We start from the raw sequence: 13073 nt of genomic DNA on the forward strand, positions 1-13073 counted from the left end.
TTACTTAGAGGTGAATTATTAAATTATTTTTATATCATCATAGTTACTTTTTTAGGGTGTTGGGGTACAGTTAGCTTGGAATAATCTGTCCATGATAAAGAAAATGTTGCTTATCATTATATACAAATATTCTTCATTAATACTGTTCTATTGAATTAACGTTTCTACAGAAGGAGAAAAATATATCCTTTCTGAATCAGAATCGCTATCATTGTGAGCCACCGTTACTTATAGGAATATTCAGTATCTTCCAGGTATCATTGGGAAGAAAAAAGGATGTACACCACTGGACTAGTATAGCTTTATAGAACTTATTAATGAGATTTTCTCTATATCATTTAATTTTATAGATCTAAATAATACTCATGAGACAAAAGTAGCTTTCTGTTAATCCTTTGATTACTTTTCTAAGATTTGTTGTAGATTATTGCCTTGAGCAGACATTTAAAATGTTAAGTATTTTAATACTTGAAAAGCAATAAAATGGAAAGTATAGAAAATGCAAATGGAATTTTAGGTTCATTCATTGCCCTCCTGAGACTCTTGTCTTTATCTTATTTAGTTTTCATATATCTTTTCTATCTCAAATTTAATCATATGCCCTTGTAAATCTGAACAAAATTTTCCTTTACATTTTTATAGCCATTAATCCAAAGTTTAGTTATGTGAGTACATATTGTTTATTCAAAATAGTGGGGATCCTCTCCACAGTAACTCTATAAAACTCTGGAATGCATAATAAAGAGTAAAGAATTAAGTAAATAGAGGGCTCTCAAAAGTCCAAGGAAATGTAATTAGAAGATAACAGGCATTTTCTATGAACTTTTTAGAGATTCCTTGTATAAGCAAGCATAATGTGTTGGAAAGGAAAGAACTTGACTTCTCTTGGTGATACGATACCTAATATACTAGAATGTCAAGTTAACGTGTCATTTTCTTTTTATTCTCTAGTTCAGCAGAATCTTATTTACTCAGTAGCATGTATCAAACAAACTAACATGCACGTTTTTTCCTGGTCTTTGCCTTTTATGAGAAAGGTAATTAGAAGGAATTCCTCAACTCCTTACTTCTCCTTTACTTCTTTGGCCTTCCTTTGTGTAGAATGAGGAATCCCTCTCCTTTCTTTTATTTATTTATTTATTTATTTATTTATTTATTTATTTTTTACAGGCATAGTGAACAGTGAGAGAGACAGACAGAGAGAAAGGTCTTCCTTTGCCGTTGGTTCACCCTCCAATGGCCGCCAAGGCCCATGCGCTGCGGCCGGCACACTGCGCTGATCCGATGGCAGGAGCCAGGTGCTTCTCCTGGTCTCCCATGGGGTGCAGGGCCCAAGCACCTGGGCCATCCTCCACTGCACTCCCGGGCCATAGCAGAGAGCTGGCCTGGAAGAGGGGCAACCGGGACAGAATCCGGCACCCCGACCGGGACTAGAACCCGGGGTGCCAGCACTGCTAGGCGGAGGATTAGCCTGTTGAGCCATGGCGCTGGCCCTCCCCTTTCTTAAGGTTAATATTCCTTCTCTGTTTTGATCTCATGTTTTCCCATTTGTTCTTGTTCCCTGCTTTATCACACATTCTTCCTATTCTTTATTTTTTTAACTTCTCCACTAGCCTTTTTTGTTCAGTCATTAAAGTTGTATGGTTTTTTAAAATTGCTTTCAAAATTTCCTCTTCTCCAGCGTACTGACCTTTCTTCTTTACTCCTCTAAACTTCTTCAGAAAATGGCCATCTTCTCCCTTCATCAGTCATTCACCATACCTCCCAGTAAAGACTAGCTGAAGCATATTCTTTGCAACTGAAATTGGGTCTTTTTTCCTTATATTTTTAAAACATTTAATTTTGAGCCGGCGCCGTGGCTCAATAGGCTAATCCTCCACCTTGCGGCGCCGGCACACCGGGTTCTAGTCCCGGTTGGGGCGCCGGATTCTGTCCCGGTTGCCCCTCTTCCAGGCCAGCTCTCTGCTATGGCCAGGGAGTGCAGTGGAGGATGGCCCAGGTGCTTGGGCCCTGCACCCCATGGGAGACCAGGAAAAGCACCTGGCTCCTGGCTCCTGCCAGGATCAGCGCGGTGCGCCGGCTGCAGCGGCGGCCATTGGAGGGTGAACCAGCGGCAAAAGGAAGACCTTTCTCTCTCTGTCTCTCTCTCTCACTGTCCACTCTGCCTGTCAAAAAAAAAAAAAAAAAAAAAAAAAAAAACCATTTAATTTTATTTGAAAAGCAGAACAGTTGTGAAAGAGGGAGAGACAGAGAAAGAGAGTTCTTCTGTCTACTGGCTCACTCCCCAGTGCATCTGGGCAAGACCAAACCAGGACCCTGGAACTCTGTCATGGTCTCCCACATGGGTGGTAGAGGCCCAAGTAATTTGGCCGTGATCCATTGCCCTCACAGGCACATTAGAGGAAGCTGGATAAGAAACACAGCAGCCAGGACTCAAATCAGCATTCCCAAATGGGATACAAGTGTCTCAGTCACGGGTAAAATTGTTTTTATTGGATCACAAAGAAATTGTTATTTGCAGCATCTCTGAGGTACTTCGTCTGTGACATTTTTCTCTACTTTTGACAGCAATAAGTACTTGCTTTGTACATTACTCCGTGGTTGTTCTTTTCTGTATTTCTGCCTACTACTACTACTTCCTCTTCTTGCTCTTCTTCCTCCCCCTCTTCTTCCTCCTCTTACCCCTCTTTCTTCTACTTCCTCCTCCTCCTCTTTTCCTCTCCTTTTTTCCCTTCCTCTCCCTTCTTTCTTCTTCTCTGGGTCTCTCAATGAATATTGCTGCCTGGGATTCACATTCTTCATAAATTCTCCAGGAGTGAGGTCTAGACCTAATTATTTGATTCTTATGAACAAAATAGGACAAAGTGATAGATTGTCTTGCTTGTAAAAGGTGGTGACTTTGGTCTTGATGGCATCCTTTCTCTTCGGCTCCTTTTGTGTGCTTCTCATGAGACATACTGAAGGTAGCCAGCAACTGTAGTCTGTCCCCAGCCAACCACAGGAAGGTAACTACAGCACTCATTTTGATAGCTCTTAAGGAATGAGATGATCCTGGAAATAGATCTTCCTCCATGTTGAGCTTTGAGAGACTTAGAACACAATTGATGCCTTGCTCGCAGTCTCAAGATAGTGAAAGTAACTGTTATTCACATATGTGATATTGAGAGATAAGTCTAAAATACAATAAAACTGCATATATGTCTTAACAGCTTTTTTAAGCAGCGAATTGCAACTCAATCCTGTTTGATTTTCATTAAAATATTAAGATTTCTACTTAGAATTTCAACTGACTCTTACTTATTTCCTGGGTGTCATTTCTCTTCATATTGGTAGTAGTGGTAAGTAGACCATGGTCAAATTTAAAGATGAATCAGTGAGTGAATAAAGATCTTACACTATGTTAGCCTGCATAAATCAGGTATGTCATTAAAGAATTCTAATCAGGTTTGGTAAGAAATAATTAACAAAGCTATATGATATATATAGTCTTAAAGTGCCAACAAAATAATAATTGTCTACTTATAAGCATTAACTTTTCTATAGTAGTGTGTTTCAATTTGATTTCAGATTTTCTTATGTTGTTAGGCCATTTCCACATTTAAAATACTTTAGAATAAATATTAATCTGAATTTTATTATAATATATATTTTTATGTTTTATCAACAGCTTTTACCGTTTTGTTCTGGAGCCAGAAGTGATGTCAGGGTCTGATAATGTTCCTTCTCTTGGACCCATGGCAAAATTTGTGGATATCCCTGAATCACCTCTTCTAACCCTCAACATGATTACTCCGGAAGGCTGGTTGGTTGAAACAGTACACAGCAATTGTGACCTTGATAATATTCACTTAAAGGATGTAAGTTATGGCGTAAAATCATAGAGAGACTGGGATAAATTCTTACCAGCTATACACAATTGTTGCAAGCGAGTGAATGCTCACCAGAATTTTCTTCTTTATTATTCTAGGGCCTGGCTCAGGCTTTTCCTTTGATTTTCAGATTTCCCTAACTTTCAAATTCAGCTTCTCTAGTTTTCCAGCTTCCTGAGAGCCCTTAACTTTGTTATTGCCTCAGGCTGTTAGCCCCAAAGACTGCTTTAAAATGAGTAAGGTATAAAATAGGGAGATGGATACAAGGCCACTTTTAAGTACCTATTTTGTACTTCAAGTTCAGTTTTTAACTCAGAAAGATTCAAAGGTTTTTTTTCCCTACTTTTCAGTGCTACCAGAGAAGGAAATTTTAAATTAGACCAAAAAGCAGGAAACTGAATTCGCTGTTATCCTGCAGACTACGTATAGCTGCTTCCCATCACCTCCAATATGAATTTCTCTACCAAATAGTCAGATTGTTCTTGTTCATGTGTTGTCATTCAGTCCACAGGACAAAAAGAATATTCTAAAATAAACTTACTGTTTTTGAAAATTGACTTCAAAGCGGCTCACTTGGCTAATCCTCTGCCTGCCGTGCCAGCACTCTGGGTTCTGGTCCTGGTTGGGGGACCAGTTCTGTCCCGGTTGCTCCTCTTCCAGTCCAGTTTTCCTCTATGGCCCGGGAAGGCAGTGGAGGATGGCCCAAGAGCTTGGGCCCTGCACCCGCATGGGAGACCAGGAGGAATCGCCTGGCTCTTGGCTTCGGATTGGTGCAGCGCACCAGCCGGAGCAGCCATTTTGGGGGTGAGCCAATGGAAGGAAGACCTTTCTCTCTGTTGCTCTCTCTCTCACTGTCTAACTCTGCCTGTAAAAAAAAAAAAAAAAAAAAAAAAAAAAAAAAAAAAAAAAATTCAAAATGAGAAAAATTATTCAAAAATAACAAAAATTAAAAAAAAAAGAAACATCGGCCAGCGCTGTGGCTCACTAGGCTAATCCTCCGCCTTGCGGCACCGGCACACCAGGTTCTAGTCCCGGTCGGGGCGCCGGATTCTGTCCCGGTTGCCCCTCTTCCAGGCCAGCTCTCTGCTATGGCCCGGGAGTGCAGTGGAGGATGGCCCAGGTGCTTGGGCCCTGCACCGCATGGGAGACCAGGATAAGTACCTGGCTCCTGCCATCGGATCAGCGCAGTGTGCCGGCCGCAGCGCATGGGCCTTGGCGGCCATTGGAGGGTGAACCAACGGCAAAGGAAGACCTTTCTCTCTGTCTCTCTCACTGTCCACTCTGCCTGTCAAAAAAAAAAAAAAAATTTAGAATTGGTGTCCAGAAACTGGGAGATAAATATTTCTTTTTCTCAGTATCCTCCCTTTGGCTTATTTCCAAATCTTCTCTGTGGGTGGCATCTCCTTTAAATTGTAGCCATTACCTTGACCAAAGCATAAGCATGTACCTTTAATAGTTTGCCTGAAGTTGTTCATCATATTTGTATTTTGCACTTCTTATGTGTTGCCTTTTGCCTAAAGCTTTCCTTCTTGGTAAACTTCTTTTTAATCCATGTAACATATTCACCAGTACCCCCAACTGGACCCCTTAAGAAAGAAGCTAAAAGAGAGTCATAACCATTATCTGAAATCAGTTCAACAAGTCAAGCGAAAAAAGGGGGAAATAATAAAATTTATGGCAAAAAATTTAGAAGTAAATTTTGTAAAGAAGTAAATTTGGAAAGAAGTTTTTAAAAAAATTCCTGTTTTCTTCATGATTAGTCAAATCTCTTAACAGAATCTATTAGATTCTTCATAAAGTAAGTGTTTCATTATATATCAAGCAGGTAATTCCAAAGACACTAACCAACAGTGTGAAAAGTTCACAGTGGGGGATTTAACACAATTTAGAAAAGGTTTTAAATGGAGTCTGCTGGTGAAAATTTCAGCAGCTGGGGCCAGCGCCATGGCTCATTTAGTTAATCCTCTGCCTGCGATGCTGGCATCCCATATGGGCGCTGGGTTCTAGTCCCAGTTGCTCCTCCTCCGGTCCAGCTCTCTGCTGTGGCCCGGGAAGGCAGTGGAGGATGGCGCAGGTGCTTGGGTCCCTGTACCCACATGGGAGACCAGGAGGAAGCACCTGGCTCCTGGCTTCAGATCTGAGCAGCACCGGCCATGGTGGCCATTTGGGGAGTGAACAAATGGAAGGAAGACCTTTCTCTCTCTCTCTCTCTCTCTCTCTCACTCTCACTCTCACTCTCACTCTCACTCTCACTCTCACTCTCACTCTCTCACTATCTGTAACACTACCTGTCAGAGAGAGAGACAGAGAGAGGAGGTTTTCCATCCGCCTGTTCATTCTTCAGATGGCTGCAACAGCCGGAGCTGCACAGATCCAGAGTCAGTTTCCTCTGGGTCTCCCAAGTGAGTGTAGGGGCCCAAGGACTTAGGCCATCTTCTACTGCTTTCCCAAGCCATAGAAGAGAGCTGGATCAGAAGTGGAGCATCCGGGACTCAAACTGGCGTCCATATGGGATGCTGGCATTGCAGGCGGCGGCCTTACCCACTATGCCACAGCACCGGCCCCTAAAACTCATTTCTTACTTTCACTTTTCCTGGGTTTATTCCTCATCCTTTGGGCATGAATAGTTTCTCAAAGTTCACATTCCCAACTGTCAGGCAGCTTGTCAGAGTTCAGGTCACAGATCAAGATCAATGTTACTGCTTGTTTGCTTTGGAGCATGTGTCATTGGAATGATACAAAATTGCATGATTAGCAGCAGAAATACTTGAATAACAAGTAAGATTTAAAGATAATTATTGGGGCTGGTGTCATGACATAGCAGGTTAAGCACTGCCTGCAACACCAGCATCCCATATGGGTTTCGGTTCAAGACCCAGCAGCTCTGCTTCCAATTAAGCTTCCTGCTAATGTGCCTGGGAAAGCAATGGAAAATGGCTCAAGTTCTTGGGGCCCTGCCATCCATGAGGGAGACCTGGATGAAACTCCTGGCTTCAGCTTGGCCTTGCCCTGGTTGTTATAGCCCTATGGGAAGTGAACCAGTGGACAGAACATGTCTTTCTCTCTCTTTCTCCCTCTCTCCCTTCCTCCCCCCATCTCTCTCTCTCTTCCTCTCTCCCTTCCTCTCCCTCTCTATCCCTCCCTCTCTCTCTCTCCTCCTCTCCCCTTACCCCTCTTCCCCCTTCTCTCTGTGACTGCCTTTCAGATAAACTGTTTTTGAAAAAAAAAAATGCTTAAAAAAAGATAATTGTTAACACAAATGCTAATCTTTGCAATTAAACCTAATCTATTTTAAAAGAAGACACTCTTTAAATAGCCACAGAATAAATCTTTTTATAAATTTCATTTGCTTCCTGAGTCATGCTTGAAAGGTATTAAATTCTTATCTTGTATACAAGTTGTTTGATTTATTCAAAAGGCAGAGTCAGAGAGATCTTCCCTCCACTGGGTTACTCCCCAAATGGCCAGAATTGCTGGGGCTGGACCAGGCTTGAAATCAGATGCCTGGAACTCCTAGGTCTCCCACAGAGGTACAGCAGCACAAGGATTTGGGCCATCTTGCACTACTTTCCCAAGTGCATTAGTTGGGAGCTGGTTTGGAAGTGGAGCAGCCAGGACTCAAACCATGCCAGCATTGCAGGCTTAACCCACTGTGTACTGATGCAAGCCCCAAAAAGTATCTTTTGGATAGAAAGGAGAGTTGGAAATGTAAACATCAATAAAGGTCATTAACTTTCATATTGTTAAAAAATATAGCTTGAATATTAGAACTAATTAAATCACCTTTATAAAATTATTAGAAAACTTCATTTATTTACAACTGTGAACCCTTTGGAAAAGAAATTGGCTGTTTTGGGTGTTGTGATTTGACTAAGTCTATTTTACAGATATATATGAATGAGAAAGTTTCACATTAATGCAAAATGAAGAAGACACTAGTCATAAATTGGTTAAATATATTTGGTGTCTGCTTTAGAATATAATAGGAACAAAGCTATCAAGCTTTACTGCAAAATATCTGTAGATACAATTTCCTGTAAAATGAGGAGTTGAGCTAGATGATCTATCTTGGATCTCTTAACTTTTAACTCTTTTATATTGTGAAACCATTCAAGAAAATTTGTATAAGGACTCTGGATACAGGTTAATTAAGTATATGAAGTTCATCACTGGAAAAGTAATTTCTACAACTAATTAGAAATCTAAAGTTATTGAAGCAAATACTGTTTTCAGAGAAATTACTTCTTATTTTTCAAAGCAATAAAATTATAAGAACAAGATTCCATTAAATACTGTATCCAGAAGTTATCTATTTCTGAGGTATTAACAGGAAAAATACAGAATACAGAATATTTCCAAGTAACTCTGAATCTGAAGCATACCAAACAGTAGTGTCAAAATTTGATATGATGAAATAAATATAAATAGCATAACTGTCTTAGTCTGCTGAACAAAATTCCAAAACTACGTGAAAATAGCTCTTTGTTTTATTTTTGTGTTACATTGTTTATGTGAAGTATAGAAAAAATTTAGCCCTAAAATATGCTATTTGCAATAAAGGATAATCTGGAGACAGTGGTAATGTCTAGCAATAGAGACAAGCAGATGTTCTGAGAAAACCATATTAAGTAAAAAAAGTTACACTTTCCTAGGAAAAAATTATGAAAAATATAAATAGATATCAATATTAATATTTAAAGGAATGTTTAGTCTTTGGGTGCTTTCTCTCTGTGTGGAAGTGCAAAGATTAATTTTGCCACCCATGTTAGAGACCTGTATTGAGCTTTGGGCTCCTGGCTTCAGCCTGGCCCAGACCCAACTGTTAGACACTTGAAAAGTGAACCAGTAAATGGGAGATCTCTCTCTGACTTTCAAATAAATAAATAAATAAATTATAAATAAATAAATTCTCAGAATAGAAACACTATTGATAATAAAACAAAAAGCATATTGTCATCTATTTTAAGTGAATATTTTGAGTTGTGACAAAAATGAAAATTGGTGACTTCACTGAAGAAAATTAACATTTTTAAAAATTGATTAAAAGTGAACTGCACTTAAATAATTACAAGCATAAATTTCTGAAAAGTTGAAAAACTTTCTGAAAAAGAAAGCAAGGGACAATAACTTAGCTTACTTGCACACTCTGAAGTAGGTTTTTCAGGGCAGCATCAAACTGTAACAGAGTCTTTAAGGAATATCCCATCAAATTTGTCTCAAAGACATCCTTAGAGCATTACAAATTCCAGAGCACATATCCAGGTCTATATCATTTCTCCTGCCTGATGATGTTGGTGTATTTACATGAGATTGGGGTAGAAATGATGTCATAAGAAAAAAGTCCATCATGGGCTTTTATCTTAAAGAATTTGATTCAGCTAATAAGGTCACTGATGAAAAAAAACAGTTGAAGTTATCTACCAAAACACATTGATATTAAAATCATATATATTTATTGTTGAATTTGTTTTATGAAGGCTACTAATATAATCATGTTTCCACCACAGATTGAGAGAACTGTTACAGCAGAATATGAACTAGAATATCTACTACTTGAAGGACATTGCTTTAATTCAATGACAGAACAACCTCCTCGGGGTCTGCAGTTTACACTAGGCACAAAAACTCAACCTGTTATGGTAGATACAGTAGTGATGGCGAATCTTGTAAGTGTTTCACATATTTAATTGGTATATTTAAAGTAGATGCTTTGATGAAATTCTCTAGGTGTTTGCTAACAGTAAGAGAAAATAGTCTGTGTTCTCTTACTTTTGAACAACTCACAGAAAGGCAAATTGAATTCTTGAGTAAGTTAATTAAAAATGTGAACAAGCATACTTTGAATACGTGCTGTCATAGGTCATTGTAAATTCTCCTTTTGAATTCATTTACGGAATTTACTTGTTTCATGGTAAACACTTTCTTGGATGATTCATGTATAGTCTTTAGTGAACAGTGAATGATTTTGGTCATAAAATTCTATTTTTTCCCCACCTTAAAAGGGTTATTTTCAATTAAAAGCAAACCCAGGTGCTTGGATACTGAAATTGCGTGAAGGAAAGTCTGAAGATATTTATCAAATAGTTGGGTAAGTTAGATGAATCGCCTTTTTTATTTTTTAAAATTTTATTGGAGAGTTCAGAAACAGAGAGCTCCCATCTCCTGGTTCACTTCCCAAAGACCTGCAGTGGCCAAGGCTGCACAGGTGCTATTGTGGGCTAAGTTAGTTCTAAATTCCTATTCTAGGCTCTTGCCTCTTACTTGGAGAAGTGTTCTTAGTACAGGCACAAATTCAGTGTACAAAGTGATAAAAGGTGAGGAAAACACACACACAGGTGGGCGTTGTTCAGGAAGAATGGGGCCATGAAGGGAAGAGAAATAAATTTCAATACTCTGCTTGCTCTGGGTCCACATGAATAGAGGAATTTCAGTACATTGTTCCTCAATGTCCATGGGAAGGGAAAGAGAGCCTCCTCCCCATTGCCAGGCTTCTTAGGAGTTTAGAAAGGGGAGTGGTTACATGGAACCACCCCTAGGTCAGAGGAGGAACATCCTGGGGAAGGGGGTCCTTTTGATTGACAAGAGGATGGATAGGATTTCATAGGCAGGGGTGGTGTGGCTTCCAGCTCGAGGCCCTAATCTAACTACCTGCCTTATTCCATATCAATACCAGAGTTAGGAACCAGGAATATAATCCACATTTCCCACATGGGTGTCAGGAACCCAAGTACTTGAACCATTTCCTGCTGCCTTCATTGTCTGCTGGAGTCAGGAGCAAGAAGTGAAAATCAAACCCAGACACTTGATGCAGACATCTTAACTGCTAGGCTAAAGGCATGCTCCTATAAACACCTTCCAAGTTTTTATATGTAAATAAGTTTTTGGTCTGATACATCTGACTTCAAAACAATAATTAAATTAAAAAGACTGAGTTAAATCCAGTTGTTAGCAAGATGGCAGAATAGAACTTCCCAGAGTTCATCCTGCCACAGAATTTGAGCATGAAAAGACCTTCATATGGTTAAGTATGTTTCTTCTAGCTAAGAAAACCAGGTAAAAGTACTACAATATCTGTTGTGCACAAAACAGGAGAAGATGCATTGTAAAGGATAGCAGACAGTTTTACTGTGTCTGCATTACCCTGCTCCTAACCCCAAGCAGCAGAGTCTTGGGAGAGAGTACCTCTTCTTGGGGAGGAGAGTAGAATTAATTCCTACCCTTCCTGAATTCATTCCAGTTGGTAGTTAAGAAAGTGAGTATTATACATTCTAAGTGCTATAAAGTGATAGTAGTATAGAAAGTAAACAAAATATACTACAACATTTGTGTTTTATCCTTGTAAAAGCTGTGATTCCAAGGCTTAATTTCAAGAACCATTCATGCTTAGCTTCAGCTGCTTTGATCTTCTGCAAACTGCCAGGAAATAAGCTTTTCTGTCTGATTCACCATTATATTTTGCAAAAGAAAAGCTCTTCAGAATTGAAGTGTAATTCAGATCACTTCTTTATCACTAACTGTAGGATCTTGCATAAATTTCTTTGTGATTTTAAGTCTTTATTTTCCCATTACAAAAGAAGCTAAGCTTCTTACCTTGGTGAGGACTATATGAGATAATTATCATAGAATGCAGTATCTTACATATTGAATAAATGTTCTGTTTCTTCCTCACTTATTTCTTCTTCCTTCTTCACAGAATACAGTTCTAAGATATCATCCATATTATGTAATAAAATATTAGGTTTTATTTTATCTTCTTTACCATTATTTTCAGTGATAAAGTGTATAGATAGATGCTTTATGGAGAAAATTACCCCTTGCGTTATATTTTATGTACCACTAACATATTAGTAGAAAATTAATATTCTTCATTCGTAAATTCTGGCAATTCAAATAGCTTCATAGTAATAACCATAAGCATTTCTCAATCACACTTTCATCCAAATTGATTAATATGTAACTAGATAAACAGAATGCAAAAAAAAAAAAAAAAGCAATGCTCCCCTATAATATTTCCTGGGGCCAGTGCTGTGGCTTAGCAGGTAAAGCCACTGCCTGCAGTGCCAGCATCCCACATGGGCGCTGTTAAGAGTCCCGGCTGCTCTATTTCCAATCCATCTCTCTGCTATGGCCTGGGAAAGCAGTAGAAGATGGCTCAAGTTGTTAGGCCATTGCACCTGCTTGGGAGACCCGGAGAAAGCTTCTGGCTCCTGGATTCTGACTGGCCCAGCTCTGATACCATGCCTCATTTTTCTTCCTGGGTCTGGCTTATTCCACACAAATGATGTCCTCCAGTTGCATCCATTTTGCTGCAAATGATAGTTATTTTTTATAACTGAATCATATTCCTTTGTGTATATGTACATACCGCATTTTCATTATCCATTCACCTGATGATGGACACCTTGATTGTTTCCAAAATTTGGCTATTGTGAACAGTGCTGCTATAAACATGGTGGTGCAGGTATCTCTTTGATACATTGTGTTCACGTTTTTTGGGTTTATACCCTGTAGTGGGACTGCCAGATCATATGGCAAATCTAGTTCTAGTTTTTAAAGAAATCTCCACACTGTTTTCCATAGTGCTGTGCTAATTTGCATTCCCACCAACAGTGTAAAGTGTTCTCCTCTCTGCACATCCTTGCCAGCATTTTTTTAAAGATTTTTATTCATTTATTTGAGAGGTGGTGTTACAAACAGTGAGAGGAGTGACGAGAGAAAGGTCTTCCTTCCGTTGGTTCACTCCCAGATGGTTGCAATGGCCGGAGCTGTACCAATCCAAAGCCAGGAGCCAGGAGCTTCTTTTGGGTCTCCCATGGGGGTTCAGGGGCCCAAGCACTTGGGCCACCTTCTACTGCTTTCCCAGGCCATAGCAGAGGGCTGGATTGGAAGAGGGGCATCTGGGACTAGAACCGGCACCCACATGGGATGCCGGCACTGCAGGCAGAGGATTAACCTGTGCCGCGGTGGCAGCCCCTTGGCCAGCATTTTGTTATTCTCTGTCTGGATTTTAGCCATCCTGACAAGAATGAAGTGATACCATGGTTTTGATTTGCATTTCTCTGATGGCCAGTGATGTCGAGAATTTTTTTTTCATGGGTTTGTTGGCCATTTGTATTTCTTATCTTGAGACCTGTCCTTGAAGTCCCTTGCCTGTTTCTCAACTGGATTGGTTTTCTGTTGTTGTTGAGTTTTTAAGCTGCTGAT

General features: G+C 39.6%; 1 protein-coding gene across 12 annotated transcripts in view; it reads left to right on the plus strand.

Annotated features, from left to right (window-relative positions):
• UGGT2 (UDP-glucose glycoprotein glucosyltransferase 2) overlaps positions 1-13073 on the plus strand; it is a 246604-nt gene that overhangs the window by 172183 nt on the left and 61348 nt on the right. For all 12 annotated transcript variants that reach the window (XR_016212759.1, XR_016212760.1, XR_016212758.1 and 9 more), the window contains 3 exons: positions 3668-3857; positions 9377-9535; positions 9872-9957. Coding sequence is in view for 8 of the 12 variants with exons in the window: in XM_089303495.1 (XP_089159621.1) it covers positions 3668-3857; positions 9377-9535; positions 9872-9957 (435 nt within the window). In the remaining 4 variants the exon portion in view is untranslated. The remainder of the gene's footprint in view (positions 1-3667; positions 3858-9376; positions 9536-9871; positions 9958-13073) is intronic.

The sequence above is a fragment of the Oryctolagus cuniculus genome, chromosome 9 (genome assembly GCF_051225735.1).
Source record: "Oryctolagus cuniculus isolate XC-2025 breed Fujian yellow rabbit chromosome 9, ASM5122573v1, whole genome shotgun sequence".
NCBI lineage: Eukaryota > Metazoa > Chordata > Mammalia > Lagomorpha > Leporidae > Oryctolagus > Oryctolagus cuniculus.